Here is a 23,614-nt window from a genome sequence, read left to right on the forward strand (position 1 = left end):
GGAAGCAAAAGAATGGGGGGACAAAAGGGGGGAGGGGGTTTGGAGACTGGCAGGGAAGTACATCAAAGGCAGGAGGGAGCACCAGGCGTCACCTGAGAGATTTCCCCTCTGGGGCACGATGGGAAACAAACGGATGCTGCCAAAGGAGGCTCTGAATTCACTCAGGCACCATTGACTCATGGGATGACACCGAAATATGGGTGACACCTCCGACCGGGACATCCCCTCCAAGGCTGCCACTTATTCCAAACTTAATGGAGGGGAAGGAGATGCTTGCTTGGCAAGACAGAAATAAAGAACTTGAAAGTGAAAATGGATGCATGGTGAAGAGGAGAGGATGGAGGAAGCAGAGCACCTGAAAACACATTTTATGTCTGCTCTTCCCTACAAGATAAACACAACCGTTGTCGACTGTCAGTCTGCCATTAATGGAAGGAAGGGAACTGGGGGTCGAGATAGACAAGGAGGGATGAAAATGACACAGCTCATTTAAATAAAGTCAGGCCTCCATGACCAGAAAAACTGCATCCCAGGTCAGTGAGGGAACCAGCAAAGATGCCCACAGAACCACACGCTCCAACCTTGAAGATCTCCTGGAGAAGGAAAAAGGTCGGGGCTACATTTTTTAAAAAGGGAAGCAAGAGAATCCAGGAAATGGCACATTTCGCAGCTTGCAGTATATTCTGAGCAAGATCCTGGAGTAGCTGATGAAACGGCCTGCTTGTGAGCATGTAGAAAGCAAGAGCACCAGAGAAAACAGCAGCTAATAAAAGAGCCAGTGTGAATCTGCCACAAACAAATCACGACAGATGCCTCTCCTTCCTTCACAGAGTGACTAGCTTGGGACGCTGGGGAAATGCCATGGACTCAGTGGAACTCAGCCAATGCTTCAGAACATTTTTAGTTATATCCTCTTTTAATAAAGTGGTAAAATATGGTCTACCTACCAACTCAGACATTAACAAAACAAGATCCCGACAGTATTTGGACTTTAGGTTTGGAGAATTTCCAAGAGATCAAAGAATCATTGAATAAATCAATGTAGAGTTCTCATTTGAAGCACAAGGGAGACCTGCCTCAAATGATCATGTTTCAGACATGCTGTGCAATGACACAGATACCTTGAGAAGTCCATAATGCTGAGAGGTGGAAAGAAAGAGAAAAGGAGGACCAGCCAAAGAGGACGAAGTCAATTACAAGGCACGTTGTTGGGAGACCAGAAGGGCACCATTAGGGCCAGACCATTCTGGAGAAGGTCCGTCTACGTCACATGAAGAGTCAACACCAAGTTGAAGGTAGTCAATCAAAATAAAGACTAGGTGTATTCGTAGGTGTATTCATAATTGAACAGATATTCACACACAGAGATACCAAGCTTCATATCGGCTTGGAAAGGAGTATCAGGTGGATTGTCACATTCAAACCTGAACAAAGTAATGAATTTCAAGTGAAATTCAATGGTGAGAAATGTAAGGTTCTACAGTTAGGCAAGAAAAAAACAAATGCACAAATACAGAATAGGTGGAACCTGGCTCAATAGCAGTAATTGAGAGGGATCTAATGAACAATCCCTTAAATAAGAGCCAGCAGAGTGTGGTAGCCACCAAAAAAGCGAACCCTAAGTTGCATTAACTGAGGGATAGAGTCAAGATGACACAAAGTGTCAATACCACTTTATAATGTCTTGGCAAGAATGTTGCCACAATTTTGGTTGCCACAATATTAAGAAGATGTTGAGACTCTAGAAAGAGTGCAGAGAAGAGCAACAAAGATGATGAGGGGACTGGAAGCTAAAACATACGATGAATGGTTGCAGGAACTGGGCATGGCTAGTCTAGTGACGAGAAGGACCAGGGGAGACAGGATAGCACTCTTCCAATATTTGAGGGGCTGCCACAGAGAGGAGGAAGAGGGTCAAGCTATTCTCCAAAGCACTTGAAGGCCAGACAAGCAATAATGGATGGAAACTGACCAAGGAGAGATTCAACCAAGAAATAAGGAGGAACTCTTTTCTGACAGTGAGAACAACCACCTAATGGAACAGGTTACCCTTGGAAGTTGTGGGAGCTTCATCACCTGAGACTTTCAAGAAGAGATTGGACTGCCATTTGTCAGAAATGGTGTAGGGTCTCCTGTTTGAGCAGGGGGGTTGGACTAGATGACCTATAAGATGTTCCAATATCTGAGGGCCTGCCACAAAGAAGAGAGGGGTCAACCTATACCCCAAAGCACCTGAAGGCAGACAAGAAGCAATAAACAGAAACAAATCAAGGAGAGACGCAACCTAGAACTAAGGAGAAATTTCCCGACAGTGAGAACAGTTAATCAGTGGGTGATTAATTGTGGGTGCTCTATCATAGAGATTTTAAAGAAGAGGTTGGATAACCATTTGTCTAAAATGGTATAGGGTTTCCTGCTTGAGCAGTGGGTTGGATTAGAAGACTTCCAAGGTCCCTTCCAACTCTGTTAGTCTATTATCAACTGTACAGGTGATACAAAAACTAGAACACAAAGCTTTAGAGAAGAAAGAGAAGGTTCAAGAAGATTGAGGAAGGCTTGCATAATGAACTGAAACAAATAGGATGAAACTTTAACAGAAAGAAATGTAAACAAACAGGAGGGAGTTCAGAGGACTATCAAGGTTTTGTGGGGACAGAAAGCTGAGTGCTTTCAGGACTATCTAAAAGGAACCAGGGATGTTTAGTCTGCAAAAGAGAAAACAGGACAGTCGTGATGGTGCATTTTCAGCTATCTATCATGTTGTTATGTAGGGGAGGATGTGGACAGGTCTTCCCAGAAGACAGGAGCAGGGCCCAGATAATGAGGTCACAGAGAAATAGAGTCAGGTTAGAGACGAGGAGCTACTTCCTATTGCTGGAATTGCTTGCCTCTTCAGGTGGTACATTCCCACCCAAACAGACTGGATAGTCATTTGCCCAAAATACTTTAGCAGAATCTGCAAAAGGCAGAGTTTGAACTACATCAGTGATGGCAAATCTACGGTGTGCATCAATGTTACACACTACAAGTGGTCAACAATGCCTGACAACAATCATTTCATGCAGGCGACACAAACTTGGAAGGTTCTTCTGGGAACCAGAACCAAAAGGGGAAGTTGCAACAACCATGGGCCCACACGTCACATAAATTCTTTGATACTGAGAGGCGGTGGGCCATCTGGGAGAAGGAGGCATATACATGGTTCAATGGACTCTTCTCACCTGGAGGCAGGTCTTAGAGGGCAACAAGATTCCATTCAAGGTGTGGATGGACCACAAGAACCTGGAAGTGTTAAAGGCCCTGAGGAAGCTGCCCCTAAGCAGGTCCGATGGGCTCAGTATTTTAGTGGCTTCAACTTCACCCTTTGCTAGTGGCTGGGTGGGAAGAATTTCTTAGCCAATGCTCTCTCTCGCATGCCCCGGGGCAGAAGTTCCCGAGAGGAAGCAGTTAACTCCATTATCCCATCCAGGCAGCTTGCAGCACCAATGCTCCAGAGGCAGCAGAGAGCAGTCTCCCCGCAGCCGGTCGGGTGGTGCATCCGCATAAAGAGGATGATGAAGGAGGGCTTGGGGTGGAAGGGGAGCAGCCTGCATGTCCCAGCCAGCCAGAGAACCTGGGTCCTGCAGAGGAACCACGGTGAAAAATCCGCAGGGCATTTTGGGTTTGTGAAGACGCTTCACCTGGTGAAGAGACAGTTCTGGTGGCTGAAGATGAAAAAGGAGATAGAAGCCCATCTGGCCAGCTGCCCTAACCCTCCATCAAACACCTACTTGGGAATAATAATAATAATAATAATAATAATAATAATAATAATAATAATAATAATAATAAATTTGGATTTATTAGCCGCTCCCTTTCCGGGCAGGACTCGGGGCGGCGTACACCAAGACATATATAAACATACATATATACAAAAGACATACATGCACGGAGGAGGTAATAGATTAAAACATTAAGACAAATTAAAACCATTAACAAATAAAAAATCCAATATACAATAAAAATTTAAAATTTAAAAAAGACAGTCAGGAGGAATATGAGAAGATTACGGTTGAGCCAGGCCGGATGATTGAAAGAGGTGGGTCTTCAACTGTACACGGAAGGAGCGGAGATCGGAAATAATCCTGATGTCACGGGGGAGGTCATTCCACAGGGCTGGGCCCATCACAGAGAAGGCTCTGCTCCTGGATGTCGCCCCCCGACACTGTTTGGCGGACGGCACCCGGAGAAGTCCCTCTCTGTGTGAGCAAATTGGTCGTAGGGATGTGTGGGGCAGGATGCGATCCTGCATGTAACTAGGTCCTCTGCCATGAAGCGCTTTAAAGATCATAATCAAAACCTTGAAACGCACTCGGTAGACCACAGGAAGCCAGTGCAGCTCGCGCAGGAGAGGTGTTACAGGGGAATATCTAGACCTCCCCATAATCACCCGCGCGGCCGCGTTCTGGACCAACTGTAGTCTCCGAGTGCATCTCAAGGGAAGCCCCATGTAGAGAGCATTGCAGTAGTCCAGGCGAGACGTCACTAGCGCATGGGTGACTGTGCGTAGGGCATCCCGGTCCAATAAGGGGCGCAATTGGCGCATCAGGCGGACCTGATGGAACGCCCCCCTAGCCACGGCTGTTACATGGTCATCCATGGACAGCCGGGCATCTAGGAGGACGCCCAAATTGCGCACCTGTTCCATGGGGGCTAGTTGCACGCCCCCAATGGCCAGAGATGGAAGCACCTGGTTGAACCGGGAGGCCGGAAGCCACAGCCACTCCGTCTTGGAAGGGTTGAGTTTTAGTCGGTTGCCATCCATCCAGACCCGTACGGCCTCCAAACACCGGGACATCATTTCGACGGCCTCATTGGGGTGGTTCGGGGTGGAAATGTATAGCTGAGTATCATCAGCATACAGATGATATCCCACCCCAAAGCCACGGATGATCTCGCCCAGCGGTTTCATGTATGTGTTGAACAGGAGAGGCGAGAGCACCGATCCCTGTGGCACTCCACATGTGAGTGACCTCCGGGTCGAACTCTGCTCCCCTGCCAACACACGTTGCGTCCGGTCAGAGAGGTAGGAGCCAAACCACCGTAAAACGGTGCCCCTGACTCCCAGCCCCTCTAGCCGGTGCAACAGGATACCATGGTCGATGGTATCGAACGCCGCCGAGAGATCTAATAGGACCAGGATAGAGGAGCAACCCCTATCTCTGGCCCTCCAGAGATCATCAACCAATGCGACCAAGGCCGTCTCCGTGCTGTGCCCGGGTCGGAAGCCGGACTGGCGCGGGTCTAGATAATCATTTTCCTCCAGGTGACGTGGGAACTGCTGTACCACCACATTCTCTACAACCTTCGCTAAGAAAGGAAGGTTGGAGACAGGACGATAATTGGCTAGGTCCGTTGGGTCCAGGGAAGGCTTCTTGAGCAGGGCCCTCACCACCGCCTCTTTCAAGGCGGCCGGTAAAGATCCCTCACCCAGCGAGGCGTTCACTAGGCCCAGGAGCCAGTCGCGCGTAACCTCCCAGGATGCCAGTACAAGCCAGGAGGGACACGGGTCCAATAAACATGTGGTGGGTCGCAGACGTCCACACAACCTGTCCAAATCCTCGATGGCAACCGAGTCAAACTCCTCCCAAAGCGGTCCCTCAAGACTCGCCACGGGCGTCTCTACTGGACCACTGAAAGGGGTCCATCCCATCCGGATTTGAGCGACTTTGTCCTGTAGATATTTCCCAAACTCCTCTGCTCTGCCCTGTAAAGGGGCTTCCCGCGGTCTCTCAAACAAGAGGGAGCGGGTCACCCGAAACAGGGCGGCAGGGCGGTTATCTGCGGACGCAATAAGAGCGGCACAATATTGACGTTTGGCCGCTCTTAGTGCCACAAGGTACGTCCTCAAATAGGCTCGTGCCTGTGCTCGGTCAAATTCGGAACGGGAGGATCTCCAACGACTCTCTAGGCGTCTCTTGTGGCGTTTCATCACCCTTAGCTCCTCAGTAAACCAAGGGGCCAGGGTGGTTCGTCGCCGCAGGAGAGGCCGCAAAGGCGCCACCCGGTCTAGGGCCCCGGCAGTCGCACTGTTCCATGCGTCTACCAGGTCCTCTACTCGAGGGCGGGTCAGATCCACAGGAGGTGGCCCAAGCTCCGTCTGGAACCTATCTGGTTCCATCATGCGCTTGGGGCGGAACCATCTAATGCCTTCCGGTTCCGCCTCCTCGCGGTGGGGGGTAGCACCAGGGAAGTCAAGCCGGAGAAGTGAGTGATCCGACCATGACAGGGGAATAATAGCTAGATCCCCTATTCCCAGATCACTCGTCCATTGGCCAGAGACAAAGACAAGGTCCAGCGTGTGGCCTCCCTCGTGAGTAGGGCCCTGAATTAACTGGGTCAGGTCCATGGCTGTCATGGAAGCCATGAACTCCCGAACCCCCTCAGACGCTTCTCCCATCGACGGCAGATTAAAATCCCCCATCACTAACAGTTTGGGGGTCTCAACCGCCACCGATGAGATCAGCTCGAGGAGTTCAGGCAGGGCCGCTGACGTATAGCGAGGAGCCAGGTATACTATCAGCAGGCCCAACTGCCTCCCTGGGCCCCATCTCACGACAAGGGACTCACACCCGGATGTCTGTGGCACAGTGAACTCTCTCGGCTCTAAGTCTTCCCGGATAATCACTGCTACCCCACCGCCCCTTCCCTGGGCCAGAGGCTGGTGAAATGCTCGATAACCTGGCGGGCACATTTCCACGAGGGGTAAACCACCCTCGTGGCCCAACCAGGTCTCGGTTATTCCTGCGAGGTCCGGCACCCCCTCCAAAATTAGATCGTGGATGAGGGGGGCCTTATTGACAACGGACCTCGCGTTGCATAACATCAGTCTCAGGCCTTGGGTCTGTAGAACCTGACCACCTAGTCTGCAGGGGTTGGTACGAACGACCGGGAATGACCAAAAACCCCGGTCTCCCAACCGACTACGTGCTCTTGATCTGTCCTCGCACCTGCCCCTCCCCACGACCGTTGGTATCAAGGAGCCCTGCACAGGAATGCTATCTTCCCTCTCCTCCCCCACTCCGCTCCCTCCCCCCTCGACCACACCTAGGTGCCTGGCTCTCCCATCCCTCCTGACTTCCCCCACCCCACCCCTGGAACCCCTTACAACTTTTAAAAAACAATTAATTAAAAAACCCCTCAGTGTGCGCTTCCTCCACCTCTCTGGGTTAATAAACCCGTCCTCGAGGTGGGCCCTTGAGAGGGCAGGAAGCCTCCAGGCCTACTGCTGTCAGTAGCCAACACACCTGGCCTGTGGCAGGAGATACCCAGGAGCTGCTTTATTGTGGAGTTGCCTGAGAACGCAGTAATTTGGACTGCCAGGACGCTTTGTGGCAGGTCCCAAGATTCCTTCTGCCTGGCCTCAGCCAAGATGTTTGTGCAGCACATCTGCAGGCTACATGGGGTCCCAAAGGACATTATCTCAGACAGGGGGGGGGGTGTAATTCACTGCAAAACTTTGGCAGGAATGTTTAAAATTGATAGGCTCCTCCCAGGGACCTATCATCTGAGGACCAATGGGGTGGCTGACATGCCAACTCATTAGTAGAGCAATACCTGTGCTATTACGGTATATAAATCATCAACCAACTAATTGGGCCAAGCTCCTGCCTTGCATAGAAATGGCGTATAACAACTTGGGGCACAGCAGCACGTTCAAAGTGGCCACGGGGCTGAGTTCGTGCCCAGGCTGGAGCTCCCACAGGAATCTCCATCCTCAGGGTCAAGACTGCCTCAAACTTTCACCTAGATTCCACTTTGCTCACAGCTTGACAAAGAAGGGGTGTGTTTGTGGATTGGAATGAAAGGGTGGGGGAAATGGCCTACAAGCATGAGACAGTGAGTGCTCCCCCCCTCAAGGACACCCAGAGCAGATGCCACAGCAACCAAACAAAATGAACAGAAGTGATTGGTGGACAGTGAGTGACCTGTGGGGAAAGGGGAAATTAACTATGCATGCATTTGCACAGGAAGTCCAGAGCTGGTTTCGCTTCTTCTGTGCCAATGTACATTTATTCAGTAAAGTTTATACTTTTGGAAAAATAAAGGAGTTTCTTTTTCTGGGAATGCCAACTGGACAGTTGACATTAGGCCTTCTTTACTCCCTTGGTGACCAAAAGTCTTCTCTTGCAGCCATGGGGGAGGAGCGCTCAAGGTCTTTTTCTTCCCTCTCAGGACACCATTGTTGAGGGGTCTCCAACATTGGCAACTTTAAGACTTGTTGACTTCCAAAATTCTGGGAGTTGAAGTCCAGAAGTCTTGAAGTTGCCAACATTGGAGACCCCTGCTACAGATGAAGTGAAAGAGGAGAGTCACATGTGGGCAATGAATTCTACTGCAACAACTATCACGATGACTGGCTTAACATGTCGCAGGGCCCAGGGATTTGGGGAGGGGGGCTCTGCATGTGCAGAACATGAAACAATGACTGAAAAACAAGTTGACAATGGCCATGGCGACCGAGAGCCAGTTCGAGGGCATGGCCAGCCTGCCATCCCTACCGGTTCGGCGACCCAGTCCCAATTTCTACTACTGGTTCACCCGAGCCAGTGCAAACCAGTAGCAACCCACTTCTGCTGCTGGGCCTGCAGTGACACTGAACAGCCAGTGCTGCGATGCTGCCTCTTTTGCTCCCCGAAGTAGTGGAGCCAGCATTAAGCAGCACCAAAAGCCAGGTCCCCGTCCTCTAGCAAGAAGACTTGGCGTATGAGGCAGAACCTCCCTCTTCTTCCAACCCTGTGCCAATCCACAGCACCGAAGGCATGGACCCCCAAGGAGGCAACGCTACCAGGGCCCCTGGTGCAAGGCCACTATGGAGCACTACAAGGGGTGGGTCTTGCCAAGAGCTCGGCCTTTGGTCTCCCCAGACCAGGTGCTCTCCTGCTGCTGGGATGCCTTGTGCGGGGGAGGGCATTTCCTGAGCAAGGGTACTCCAAAGGGGCAACAGGTGGAGAGGCTTTCATGGGCCTCTTCCTTGCATTTTGGGAGCTTGTCTCAGGGGAGAGGGGGGTTCCCTCCTGCAGGCTGAGTTGGAGCAAGATCAGCACAGCCAACAGGGGAGGCCCCGAGTCATTCCAGAGAGGTCCATATCTCCACCCCCCTTTTCATTACAGCAAAGGGCAGAGCCATTTGGAGAAAACAAAACCATATGCTGGAATTATTTACACACACACACACACACACACACACGGCTCTTTCTGAGGGGAGCCGTGGCACACTAGCCTGGGCCAAGAGCACCTTCAGCTGAAAGCGGCTGTCAGCAACTGCTCCTCCTAAGTCTGGTACATTAATATCTTCCTTAGAGCACAGGTAGTGAACCTATGAAGCCCATTACCATACATTAAACGAATAGCTCTGGAAGTGGAACAAAGGTATGGAAAAGCTATGAGTGGCTGCTTGCCATGATGGCTCCATCTCACTCCAGGAGTCACTTCTCTTTATGGGCCTCTGAAGGCTTCTGGCCGACTCTGGAGCCTGAGAGAAGTGACTGGTGAATGGAGCTGTGAAGTCTTTTGAGCTTGGTTTTCTTAAAGATGCTACATTACCCAATTCAGCACTGATGCTCTTACCTATCTGGGTCATAAAGCGTCTGCAAGAAAACCACCAATCTCGGAGAGCACCAAAGACCCCTCATTTCAACCCTGCTGAACTCCAAATATTCTGGCCTGTATTCAAGGAGCTCCGGAGAGAGGGGGGGCTCTGGGCTCCCCTATATATAACTATATATGCTGGGAGCTCTCCATGGTTCTGGAAAAGCAGCCACTTAGTCGGAGCCTCCCAGCTCCTGCTTGTGAGTCCTCCTCTTCTTCCTCTTGGGAAGAGTCTCAGAAGGTTGATGTTAGGCTGCGATTGAGAAGGTTCTTGATCCCAGACGCACCCCTGCACCCGGCTGGCTCCTCAGTCGAACGTTGCTTTCTCCATGGCAATCTTAGCGTCAACCAGGGCCGGACATCCGTCTGTTGCATCACCCTCCCTGCTTTCCCCCAGTTACTGAAATGGCCCCTGTCAGAAAGAGATGGGGATGGCCTGGTCTGCAGGCTTTCAATAGATAGTTGGATGTCAGGGGGCAAGGCAGGAGTCCTGCTTCCTTTTGATTTTTCAACAAGACACAGTCATTTTTAAAAATATATATGTATTTTTACAGCTATACAGTAAATGTAAATGACAAGGATGAGAACAACATCAGCATGCCTGGTCCCAGGGAAAGAGATTCAAACCACCTTCAAACCACTTCAAGCTGATTCTAACTGAGCCAGGAATTAACAATTCAATCCAAACACTTCCAGTTCCAAAGTTAATACAGTTCTGCATGAGTCTTAAATAAAGAGGGGCAAGATTAGAAGACTCTGCCTCCAAAACAATATTAACGTCAGCCTATGGAGGCAGCTGAACTTACACACTTTTCCTGTGCAAATCATACACTTAAAAAACAAGAAGGGGGAAACACTGGAAAGCTGAATTTCTGACACACGCACTCACACACGTTGATAACACAATCCGAAAACAGGGATTGAAAACATCTGAGGATTGTCCCCTTTGAGGAGAGTCTGCAGACTCACACGGCCCCTCCCAACCAAAGCCATTCACAGTCGGTCATGTTTTCAGTTCACTGAATGAGTTAAATGATTCTCCTGACAAACGAATTTCAAGCCTGATAAGGTGCAATTTACAGATTATGATGTCACAGTGCAATTTAGCAGTCAAGAAGTTCATTCCCAAACAAAAGAAAACGTTTGACCTATGCAAAGAATCCATGGCAGAAAACAGCCACCGACAGCAAGATGATGGCGTTGATGTTGACCACGCGCCTCCACAAGGGCTCCTCCGTTGTGTCCGTCAACTTTTGCTGCAGGGCTTCTTCTTCCTCCTTGCTCAGCTTGGGGCCCGTCTGTTCCAAACCACAGAACCAGTTGTAGGCTTTCTTGCAACAGTTGGTCTCTTTCTTTTGGGCTGCAAGGACAACATGGCTGACGGTTAGATCTAGCTGCCAAACTGACCCTTTCATGCCCAGAACCTCCTTCTAAAGCCCCACCACCCTATTCTCATACATTTTGCTTAAATATACCATAGAGTTGAAAGGGTCCCTTTATCAAATCTACTGACCATTATTCATTCTGGGTCATATTGTAATAAATAAGACTGCCAAAAAGAGACTGGAAAGAGTCTCAAAGGACCACAAGGAGTTAGGCAGGAAGCCAAAAGAATTTGGAGCAGAGATGGGATTTTCCTCCATTCCTCGAATGGAAGGACATGGCCTGAAGACGGAATGGAGGATTTGAGGGGGAGGGAGAGTCTTGGTTCAGGGATGGAGTACCCGGGAAAACTTTGTATTCCTGGACCACAATCTGTGCCATCTATAGGGAGGACTTCTGCAAGCAAGAGATGGGTTGCACCCCACAAAGACTGGCAAGGACATGTCTGGAAGACATCCTACTGTGCTCAGGTCATGCAGCGGACTTTAAACTAAATCTGGAGTAGGAGGGAAATCAGAAGGCAGACACAGTTTCTGTCCAAAGGTGGACGCCCTGAGATCAAGAGAGGAAGTGGTAAGAGGTGGGGGGGGGGGCAGAATACATCAGGAGATGCAGGAGGCAAAGCTGAGAAGGCCAGTGCTGAGAGTCAGATGCTTCTTGTACATCAATGCTCAGAGATTTGGGAAGAAACAGGGAAAACATGAAGTCTTAGCAGAGGGAGGAAAGGTGACATTATTGGTATCTCTAAAAGCTGGTTGAATGGATTGCATGATTGGAATATAAAATTAGAAGGGTATAATTTGTTGACAAGAGAAAAAGCCCCAAAAGGGGGAGGGGAAAAGTGTTATATTATATGTGAAGAATTTCAACACAAGTAAAGAAATTCAGAACATCAAGTGTGAAAATCTGCCCAAAAGCATCTGAGTGAAAATGAAGGAGAAAAAGCAAGACAAACAAAATGATCCAGGTATGGGCGTGCTTTACAGACCACCAACCAAAAAGGAGGTGTGACTGAAATCTTTGCAGATTGAGTCCTTGAATGTCCAGGAAACACATCACGGTGCCAAGGGGGTTTCAACCCCTTGAGCATCAACTGGGAATCAACCAAAGTGGCAGGTGGGAGATTTTGTGGCAGGAGTGTCAAACTCGATTTAATTGAGGGTCACATCAGGATTGTGTTTGACCTCGGGAGGGGGGGGGGCATGGCCAGGGTGCATGTGGTCAGCTTGACGTCGCTCATGTCAGGGGCGCCAAGTGCTTTGCCAGTGAAAATGGAGTCCCAATCTCTGTTTTGGGCTGGGATGGCCTCCTGCAACCCTCTGCCAGCAAAAACGGAGCTCGTGAGGGCCGTGTGCGTTTTTGCTCGTTTTTGTTGGCAGAGGGTTGCAGGAGGCCATCCCAGCCCAAAACAGAGATTGGGACTCCATTTGGACTGACAAACCACTCAGGCCATCACAGGCGCCCCTGACATGAGTGATTGACAGAGGCACTTGCAGATGAGTCCTTCGCTGCCTCCAAGGCGGCCCCACGGGCCAGATCTAACCACCCCAGGGGCCGGATCCAGCCTGTGGGCCTTGAGTTTGACACCTCTATTCTATGGGTTCTTCTCTTGTAGAGGACTTCATCATCTAAAGACTGGAGTAGAGAACTAGCCATGTTGGGCTTCATGCTTGCCAACAAGGAAGAGATCTTAGGTGGGAAGGAGAGAATGGCAAGAGTGAATGACTGCTCTCTTCCTAGAATTCACCCTGCAGGCAAGCAGAACCGAAAGTTGCCTGGTTACTATTCTACATCACAGGAGATCTGACTTCAGTACCTCGGAAAGGAGATTATTAAGGCCCCAATGCAAACAATACTAAAGAAAAAAGTTTAAAAAGGGAGGGTCCTCATGAGCCACCAAGGATGCACAAATGGCTCTAGTAACAAGAAACGAAAAGGACAAATCTGAAAAATGGAAAGATATTACAAAAGTAGAATATCAGAGAATAAGGATCCTTTTTTTTACCATTGCTAGGAAAACATGGGAAAATGATGACAAGCAATGGGGAGACACTGGAACTACGTAATTCCTATTTTGCCTCTCTCTTTACAAAAAGAAACCCTTTTTTGGCCCATGGAAGTGGGGAGGGAACAGCCAGGTCCCAGAGTACAGAGGAAGGGCCAGAAGTGGAGAGGAATTAAGGCTCCTGGCTAAAAAAAAACCTGTGAAGGCAGGAAACAGCAAACCAAGCAGCTTGACCTCAAAATCTGGGGAAATCCAGAATATATTAAGAGAAATAAAGAACAGTTGTGGTGGGATATGGATCTGGTTTACAGGATTAATTCAGCATATGCACAATGTTCCAAGGGAGGTACGTGTTACGTTTCTTAGGAGGACCACGAGGGATGAGGTGCTAGGGGCCCAAAGGGAGGGACCATTAAAATATAAAGATAAAGAAATTACCATTCTTAAGCAAATTCCGAAAAAAATAAGGGAAAAAAGGAGGAAGTATTCCTCCTTATCAAAGAAATTATATAATAAAGGAGTTTGGTTTAGATGGTTACTACCAGAGGGAATGTTGATTTTTTGGGAGGGAAATAGAATTAGAATTAATACAGTAGAGGAGGCAGAAGCCTTCATTAAAAAACATAGTTCTCTCCTAGAGGACGAAAATAGGGGAGGTGGTGAAAAAGGTAGTAATGTACAAGATATGAAGGAGGGGGGGCTGTGGCGCCATCTGGGGACAGGGAGGAGGGAGCAATATCGAAAAGGCTCAGGTCACAAAAATAAATGTATTTGAAATATTATCGTAATTGTTGATGTACTAGAAAGTGACAAAGAAAGAGATGATTGAACATATGGTTGATATAATGTAAAACAAGGCTCTGTTTATGCTTATCTTTTATACGTTATTTTTAACATTGTAAAAAATGGGAGCTGCCAAAATTTTCTATGTACCTTTTTACCTTTCCCTATAAATGTTTAAAAACCACTAAAATTCTTTAAAAAAATAAAAAATCTGGGGAAATCCTAGAAAAGATATCAAGCAGCCAGTTTGCAAGCACCTAGGCAGGAACAGGAGGTCTTGGGTTCATGAAAACTAGGTCAGGCCAGACAAATCTTAGAGCTTTTCTTTTTTTACAAAGAGGCTAGATTTATGGACTAGTGTGGATGTGAAGTAGCTAGACCTCAGTAAGACACCTGATAATGCTGACAGCCTCTCTTCGATCAAATGGAACAGGGTGAGATGGATGGTCCCACTATTAGATGGATCCAGTTGATTGGAAAACCATGTGCAGCGTATGGTCCCTAATGAATCTACTGTATGTCCTTCATCCCACGGCTGAACTTGCCTACTTCCTTACTACGAGGAAATGAGAATCTGTTTTCCTATAACTTAAGATCGTTATTATTATTATTACATGTTTTGAACTACAGGGTCCTAGAGAAGAACTCTTCTGAGGGAGCCCTTTTTGGCATTTGGAAAGGACTACTATCTTCTCCTTTTCTCCAGACTAAATCTTCCTAACTTCTATCCCTGTGATATTTCGAAGTCTTTCTCATTATGGTCATTAATACTCCCAGGATGCTCTTTCTCTATGAGGGCATTTGATGTTTACTTCCAGTGGAAGGACCCAGCTATACAAAATAGGTTGGTTTTCCCATCGGAGCTCATTTCCTCCAAGGAGAGCTTCTGGCAACTCTCTGAAGATGCTGAGAATTCATCTGTTAAGAGCTCCAATTTCAGAACTTCAGTATTGATATGATTACTATTATATTACATTATGGTCTTTTAAAAGTAGATATGTGCGCGATTTGTGCCCTAACGTCAATTTTGACACCCGGGCAAGTTCACACAGTTCTCTTGGCCACGTTTCAGGTGGTTTGCCATTGCCTCCTTCCGAGGGCTGACAGAAAGTGACTGGCCCAAGGTCACTCGCTGGCTTCGTGCCCAAGGCAGAGCGCGAACTCAGAGTCTCCCCCTTTCTAGCCTTGTGCTTTAACCAGTACACAAATGGGCTCAAAATGTCATCTGATTACCATATAATAATAATAATAATAATAATAATAATAATAATAATAATAATAATAATAATAATAATAATAATAATAATAATAATATAATACTATAATATTGTTTATAAGATTTCTATCCTCTCTTTCCCTCTGAATTCAAAGAAGCCCCCTCCTCATTTGCTGCTGCTACTTTATCACAACAGGCTGAGGGGCAACAGGGCATTTTCATGCCACCCACTCAAACTCTCCATGATTCCCCTGTAAAACCTGGATTCCAATACAAACTAGGATGTTCTTCTTTTAGGGTTTAAAAAAATGACTACATTCATTTTCAAGTTTGAGAGGGGGATTTTAAGGTGCAAAAATAGCAATTCAGGCAAGCTCAGAACATCTGCCTCAAAATTCTTCACTAATGTGGAGATAAACACATATTTGAACTATTCAGTCTTCTTGGGGGCAATCAAAAGGCCTCCTAGCATGTTTGTTTGTTTGTTTGCATCCCAACCTAAATTTAATTTTCCGAAAAGTGATCACTCTCCAAGGAGCTAGGATGCCTGCGAGCATCTTGGCCAAAATTCTTCCCTCTGATATCTCGGTCAGATAGCTTAGGAGAGATCCAGTCTGGTCTGTCCAAAACTTGTAGTAACTCAACATTTCGTGGTAAAGGTGATCTCACCTGGCTCTTCCTCATAGTCCTCCACTCCTTGCACCATCTCCCCTGCGTCTAGATCAACACGTTTCTCTTTGCTGTTGCGCAAAGTCCAGCAAAGGCGATAAAGCTGTTCAGGAAACAAAAGCAACAACAATGAAGCGGAGCAGCTGAAATGATCTTGAACGAGGTCAAGACGAGGCCCCAGTCTTGGTTCAAAAGGGATGGCTAGAAGTGCCCTGGTAACTCCACTACTCCTACTCACTCTGTACCCAATACCTCTGGCAGAACAACCCAACATGCGATGGAACTGCTTGTGCAGTGTTGAACTCCCCAGAACTGGGGAGATGCACCCTCAGGAAGCATCCTCTCTAACGGGGCTTTGAAGCGGTTTCCTCCCCCCTGTCTGGCTTTCACTTCTGCTGAAACTGAGGAGTGCCTGCCCCAGATCTGAGAGCCTCAGAGGTGGATTTGAAGGGAAAGGAAAGGAAAATGGCTCTTCCTCCTTTTCTTCTTATCCATGTTGGGCATTCATGATAGGCTCGGTTGGACGGAGACTTTGCCAGCTCCTGTACATTGCTACCCACAGATATTTCTTCACATGTGGTCAAAATCTCAGCGAGGGCAGGCAAGAGAGAAGTGAGGTGGGGAGGATGAGGAAGAGGAAGGGCATTGCTTACATGGACATCATCGATTGGCTTGGTCAGGAATGAGACGATCAAAATGATGATGACTGAGATAGCGAAAAGGATGATAGCAAAATAGAGATAGTGCACTTTACAGATGATCGCTGGGCATTCACTGGGCAAAGCGCAGCTGCCGGTGCCGTAGGCAAATTCTGTAAACATTCGAGACAGTCCAATTACCAGTCCCACTATCAGACCCCAGAAGGCGCCCTGCAAAAGACAAGAAAATGCACTTAGGAGAACCTCTTCCCCCTCACGTCCTGTGCTCCTATTCCTCGCAACTGGGTGATTCTTTGGACTCACAATTGTACACATATTGTGATAGACAATGATGGTTGAAAAGGACCTTGAAGGTCATCTAGTTCATACCCTCTGCTTGAGCAGGAGAGTGTCAGATCTGCCATTTTCAGCTTGGCATCCTGCTATCGTTGGGGGGGGGGGGGTGAGAGGAAGTAGGCAAATGGCATGTAGAGAGTAGAGATGACCTGGGGGGGGAGTTAGAGGGGGGTTGACAGAAACCAGGGGTGTGAGAACCAGCCTGTTCTAGTCTTCAAGCTGGGGAGCCTGAGGAAGGAAGGTGAATTGCACCAAGAGGCACCAAACACCTACTCAGCACATACCACTGGTTGAAGATGAATCAGTCAACGGGGGGGGGGGGGATTGGGAGAAGAGGGAAAACCTTTTGCATAGGAACTGTAGTCCTAGCCTACTTCGACTGCAACCACAAATTCCTAGTAAAAGAACCTATCACTTCAACCAAAGGGGGTTGAGGGTCTTTCTTTGCTAGGGATCCTACTGGGGCACACCTGACAGGAGGTCTACACCAGGGGTGTCCAAACTTGGGAACTTTAAGCTATGCTGGCTGGGGAATTCTGGGAGTTGAAGTCCACAAGTCTTAAAGTTCCCAAGTTTGGACACCCCTGGTCTACACAATTTGAGACAAATGGCAGAAATAGATACGGGGCATATTCAACTTTTCAGCAACCTTCACAATTCGAAGAAGCTCCAAAACAACATTCTGACTGAATGCCTATGGAGATTCTCAGTCCTCCAGGTCATGATGGTCCCAAAGGTGCTTTTTCAAGAGGCAACTGGAATTTCTGGGTTTTCTTTGAAGGCGTTTCGCTTCTCATCCAAGGAGCTTCTTCAGCTCTGACCGGAAGGTGGGGAATGGAAGGATTTATATGCCTTGCAGACAGCTGATCGTTTGCATCCTTTTAGCGACTCATTAAGGCCACTTGGAGGTTTGTCTCTGTCCTCAGGGTCACCTGAGTAGTGCAAATAGGGGTGGGGGCTTCTTGGAACTGTTGAAAGGACTGTGTTGTAGACTGGAGATAGAAGTTTCTTGGATGAGAAGCAAAACGTCTTCAAAGAAAACCCAGAAAGTCCACTTGCCTCTTGAAAAAGCACCTTCTGGACAACATTCAGACTCACAAGGACACTTTGGGGACAAGAGGCAACCCACTTCCTCCCCCTTGGAAACTGCCTGCACACAGAGATCCTTTTGGCACATCCCATCGGTGGATTCCTCTGAAGCCAACCAGAACTTCTGAGGAGATGCATATGAATACTCCAGGGGGGCGGTGATAGGAAATGAAACTGCTGCCGTGTTTGCTCAAAGATGCCCCCCCCTCAGAGGGGGGAAGGCAGATTTGCCAGGGAGAGAAGACTTTTGACACCCCTGAACCTTCAGCCACTCTGCTTTGAAAGGGAGCAACCAGCATCTGCACTCAGAAGCTTACCATGCCAGCCAGCAGTGAGCCAAAAGGAAGGCTCAAGGCTGCCCGACAAGAGAGTGGACAGCTGCAGCTGGAAGGCCAGAGTTTCTCGACCTTGGCAACTTGAGGGGGTGTGGACTTCAGCTCCCAGAATGCGGTGGGGTTGTACGTTGAGGACTACTTCTTCGTGTAAGATCACTTAAAGCTTAAGCAGCCGTTTCCATGAGAGGCAGGAAGGAGCTTTAAAGCTCAGCCATTCCCTGGGAGGCATGGAGTTTGTACGTCATGGGCTCTTAGGTTGGAGGCTCCTCATTTGCTAGATTAGGACTGTTTGGTTGATCGATGAAACTTATGCATGCGCATCTCACCATAGGCAACTCTTGCTACCTCATAAAAGCCCATGTTGGTCACTTTCGTCTGGGTCTGGTTTGGGCCCAGGCTGAGCAGTGACCGATCCCTTGAGAGGGCCATCCTCAGCTCCTCTGATGCAAGGAGAGGAGGGATTACAACAAGGAGAACAAGGCTAAGGAACAGGGAAAAAGGAGAGAGCATAAATGGGGGGAGTGGAGGAGATGCCAAGAGGTTACTTGGGTGTTGTGAGGCACCGGACCTGGCTGAGGAAATACTGGGGGTCGGAGGCCAAGATGCTACCTGTGCATCTGCTCTCACACAGCGCTTGGTTAATTTCAGGGGGCTCTTTGCAGTGACCCCTGTGGCCCCCAGAAGAGCAGAAGCTCTGATGGACGTGCTCCTTAGGGGGTAAAGAGGGAGGTTGGCCAGGTGACTGATGAAAATCGCAGGTGGCGTCAGATCAAACCCTCCCCGAGAACCCTGGAAATCCTTTGGAAAACTTGGAGCTGGCAGCAATTTTGCTGTTTGAAAGCAGCACCAGGAAGATGCCATAGGCCCAAAGGAGGAGAAACACCCTCTGGTGCTCTGTCCTGCCAGGGAGTCTGGCTTAGCACCAGGACAAGGAGCCTCCCAAGGACCGACCGTTCAGGCACGCTCGATTAAGAAATGGATCCGGCCAATTGATTGCATCTTTTCAGCCTAATAAATCTGGCTGCAACAAAAATAACTACACTGACTCAACACAGGTCTTAATCAGATAAGAAGTCTCGTGACAGGTAAGCAAGGTTCTTAAATCAAACTTCAGATGAAAGCCTGCATCAGCCAACGGAATGCAGCCTGGGAGATGGAATATTCTCCTCTTCTCCTGGCTGCTGCCACTTGTTCCTCCTCTTGTGCCACGGAAATCCCACCCTTTCCGTGTCCTGGGCACGAACGCCCCTCCTTTTGTGAGGGGAGTGTTACACAGAGCTTCTACGGGCTAGAAGACCCTCCAGCCCTGAAGCTGACAGGGGACCTCCGGCTTCCTTTTGGCTCCCTCCAGCTGGAGAGGCAGAGAAAGAAGGGGGGCCCACCTAACAGGGTTCGGCAAGAGGTTGACCCCCCTCCCCTCCTACCAAAGGCCAGTCACTCACCTGCTCATTGACTCTCTTGCAGAAGATGGCCAAGAAGAAGACGGCGGCAATGGGCGGGCCCAGGTAACTGGTGATGGATTGGATGTAATCAAAGAGCTGCCCACCTTGCGCAGACTGGATCACGGGTACCCAGGCGATGCTGATGCCAATCAGGCCCAGGATGAACAGCCTGAGAGGAGGAGGAGAAGGCCAAGAGAGGCATTGGGTGATGCCAACCCAGTCAATGAACCCCCAAACTGCCCAAGAGCTACCTTGGCAGAGGGATCCAAGTCCTGCTTATCCACATTTGTTTCAGGGGCGGCTGCTATATTTACATTTATTCATAGTGCATGACTGCAAAGATGCGCTTTGTGTGTTTCTATGTTTTTGTTTCTGTTTTCAGCTTTTTCCTTCTATGAATATCATGTGTTCCTTTTCTTTGTTTTTTTTATCTTTAGTTAATTGCAAAAAGAAAACAGCAGAAAGGGTGGGGCCTTGGCAGAGCAAATGAAGTCCTGCTCATTTTGTATCTGCATCACACAGAGAAAATGGGGGGGGGGATTTGACTTCTTTGACCACCCCTGCAGACCCCCTCCCCCTTTTAAAGAGGCAAATAAGCCTAAATCTCAATAAACAGCCAGATCAACTGAGTGACTTGGTGGGTTGTCCCTCCTCTCAATCAGCTCCTTTGTGAAGAGGAGACAGCAAAGTCGCTCGGCCTTCTTGCAGACTCTGCAAGGTGTGCCTTCAATTAAGCCAGGTGCCCTCCAGGGGGCGCTGTAGAACTGCCTGTGCCAAGATGCTGCCTGGTCCACCTGTTCTTGTAGACTTTAGATAGGAGGCTGTGCAGACCAATGAGTGGAGCCAGGTGAAGAACAGGAGGCAGAGGGAAGATAAAGACCATTCCTGGTTGGAGAAGGATCTCCAAGATGGCACCGGGGGCTCCAAAGCTTTGCCACCCGATGACTTACTTTGGCCGATGCTTTCATTTCCAGAGCCTGGAGGCCGGTTGCAGGAAAGGGGAAGCAGCCTTCCTTGTGCTGCGGCCATTTTGAGAAGGTGACCCCCCAGGTTTCCCAAATGCCCAAGGGAAGGGTGCCTAAAGAGTTTGGCCGCCCTGATCTTGGGCTCCAGCTGAGCTTCCTTGCAGTTTCCCCTTTGCCGAGCCTTCGCTGCTGCCGCCGCCAAGCACCTACCTGCCAACAATCATGAGCTCCTTCTCCTTGGCAGTGGAGCGTATTTTGGTGTAGATGTCCATGGTGAAGAGGGTGCTGGCACTGTTAAAGATGGAAGTGAGGGAGCTCATCAGCGAGGCCAGCATCACAGACAGCATCAGGCCTCGAAGCCCTGGAAAACAAAAGCAAGGGAGGTGTGAAGAGGCAATGCTTTGGTGGGAGCAACTCCGGTTGAGGGCTACAGCCAAGACTGGCTGGCTGCACAGCCAGTGCAACTCAACCCTCTGGCCTCGCAATGGAATGCACGGATGGAAAAAGGCTGTGTGATCAAGGGGTGCACTCATCATGCCAGAAGAAGCATTTCCTTCATGCGCTAAACTGAAGTGACCTTTTAATGCTTAATAAAAAACGCATCATAATCGCTTTAGGATCAATGTGGCATCCACACGGCTCCCCTTTGTATGGCCGACTGTGGGCAGAGGGCAGCCAGAAGGCCTATCGTAGTGCGCGGCCTTTGGGACACACAATCTTGGCCACAGACTTTAGCCAGCATTGCAGTCCAAGGCACAAATAACCCAACCTCATCTCACCATCTGGCATGAGCTCCACCACCATTGTTGGATAGGCAATGTTCGTACAGCCAACCTCTGTCCCACAAGTCTCCTTGCACACTGCGGGAACGACACAGGCCACTTTATCTGTGAGGAAAAAGAAAAGTGTGGGCCCCCTGAGTGAGCTGAGCCAGTTGGTCTCTCTGCCCTCTAACTCCTGGGTGCACCAGCTCTCACCTCGGTAGAGAATGCGGCTGATCATGCCTGGCATCACCATCAGGAACATGGGCAGCAACTTCAAGTAGCCGCACATGATGCAGCCAGCCTTGACGTGGGACATGTTTTTCCCCGAGAGGCATCGCTGGACAATGACCTGCCCAAGAGAGGGACAAGTGAACAAGCGCTGAGACAGAACAGAGGAATCATAGGATTGGGAAGGACCTTGGAGGTCTTCTAGTCCAACCCAGGAGACCCTTTCCATACAAGTGGCTGTCCAGACATTGGGACAAGGCCACCCTTCAGAACAAGCCCTGAAAATGACGTTTTCCACAAGGGTTGGATCTGGGGGGAAATGTTATTCCCAGGTCCTCCAGATGCAGACACCACCTGTCCTTACTCTTAGGGCAAGGATGCTTTGCTTCCATGAGTTATGGGAAGATCTCTTGGTCCTATAGACCCACCTCCCCAGCACCGTCTCATAACCACCGGCTGGTGCAGCTTTTTGAGTTAAGATGTTCAGTCTCTGCCCAGCACTAGGCCCCTCTCATCTTTGGAAGCCCACATTGAAAGGTGGAGCTAGGGCATTGACCTGGGCCCACGAGTTCACAACTGAATGTCCTAGATCCTCAAACCAAAGCGTTGCCTCTTTAGGTCTCCAAGCTCAGGATCAGGATGATCCCACAGAGAAGACCTCTGTGCAGGGAACATCAAAAATATCATGACCCTACCTGGTCAGTACACCAATACCACAATGCCAGAATGCTCAAGCCAAAGATGAGTCCAGGCCAAGGGAGGTCGCCGTCCACCGGGTCCCGGAAAATGTGGAAGGCATCTGGACGGGGAGTGTAGCACTTTTCAGGGATAGTGATGTTATCGTAGGAGATGTTGGATGGGATTGCTTTCATATACTTCTCCACCAGGCCCTCATATCCTCCGACTTCGGTAAATGCTGCGGAAGATCAGGACAAGGAAGTCTGTGACAAAGCAGACGTTCTCCTCTCCCGCAAACCCACGTCAGCTCAGGGGACTGTTATAAAGGCAGAATTGGACCGTTTCCTAGAAGATACATCCTGGAACCTGACCAGTTCTGGCCACAGCTGAGCCTGGAGGTTTGGGAGCTTCAGTTTTGCTTTAAAAAGAACGCCTCCATTCCTTATGCTGCAGTTTGTGTATTCAGCTGAATACGCAATGGTTGCATTCGTGCAACATGCTCACTCTGAGAATAAGTGAACCATTTTCTCAGTTCACACGCTGTACGGAGCCATGTGCTGGGTTCACACAGCATGTTAACCACCACAATTTTTAAAATCAGTCTGTATTGTTTGCTTATTAGACGTACAAAAACCAAGGAGAAATAAACAAGAAAAAAATAGATGTCGTTTTTACAACTGCTGCAAAATTAACATTAAAAATCAAGATTTCCTTATTTCAACAAAGCAGCGATAGCGCTAGTGCACAGGGATGCTGACCTTAGACTAGAGAAGGGCCAGCACAGCACAGGTGACTTGAGCTGGAAGAAGCCGGATCACACAGACAAGGGCAATCAAGCCCAAGACTACATCGCTAAGACAAGCTGAATAAAGCAGAACAAAATTCCAAACCAAACTTCTCAGCTGAATCCCAGAAGCCAAGAGGCACCCGAACCTGACTTGGTTGTCAATGTGTCCCCCCCCTCACCCACTGACCACATCCGCAGAAGAAACATGGACGATGCAAGTCGGGCAGAATTCTCTGCAGCCTTGGAAGTGTGGCTTAAGACCACCAGGGGTGAGGCCACCAGCCGAACCACAGACCAGAAGGACACAGAAGCAGAAGCAGCTTGAACTAGAGCGGTCTCAAAAACCAAAAGAAGGACCAGACCATCCCATCCCCTCAACCGATGAGGCCTCAGCCACAGTTCTCATGGACAGAGCACAGCAAGCCAAAGAACCAAATACAATCCTGGGTTGTATAAACAGAGGCATAGAATCAAGATCAGGTGAAGTATTAGTGCTGCTTTATAAAACTCCAGTAAGGCCTCACCTGGGATACTGCAACCAATTTTGGTCACCACACTACAAAAAAAGATGTTGAGACTTTGAAAAAACTTCAGAGAAGAGCAACTAGGATGATCAAAGGCCTGGAGACTAAACAGAGTAGCTGAA

At 48.8% G+C, this 23,614-nt stretch overlaps 1 protein-coding gene across 1 annotated transcript in view; it reads right to left on the reverse strand.

Moving 5' to 3' along the window:
* Nucleotides 1–10,154: 10,154 nt before the first annotated feature.
* LOC309399158 (sodium/glucose cotransporter 1-like) overlaps nt 10,155–23,614 on the reverse strand; it is a 30,391-nt gene continuing 16,931 nt past the window's right edge. The window contains exons 8-15 of the mRNA XM_081966704.1: nt 22,199–22,419; nt 21,489–21,624; nt 21,291–21,398; nt 20,722–20,872; nt 19,547–19,715; nt 16,339–16,554; nt 15,686–15,788; nt 10,155–10,989 (exon numbers count right to left, since the gene is read on the reverse strand). Of these exons, the coding sequence (XP_081822830.1) occupies nt 10,778–10,989; nt 15,686–15,788; nt 16,339–16,554; nt 19,547–19,715; nt 20,722–20,872; nt 21,291–21,398; nt 21,489–21,624; nt 22,199–22,419 (1,316 nt within the window). The 3' untranslated portion in view covers nt 10,155–10,777. The remainder of the gene's footprint in view (nt 10,990–15,685; nt 15,789–16,338; nt 16,555–19,546; nt 19,716–20,721; nt 20,873–21,290; nt 21,399–21,488; nt 21,625–22,198; nt 22,420–23,614) is intronic.

Source organism: Natrix helvetica (assembly GCF_964273705.1).
Source record: "Natrix helvetica genome assembly, chromosome: 14".
NCBI lineage: Eukaryota > Metazoa > Chordata > Lepidosauria > Squamata > Natricidae > Natrix > Natrix helvetica.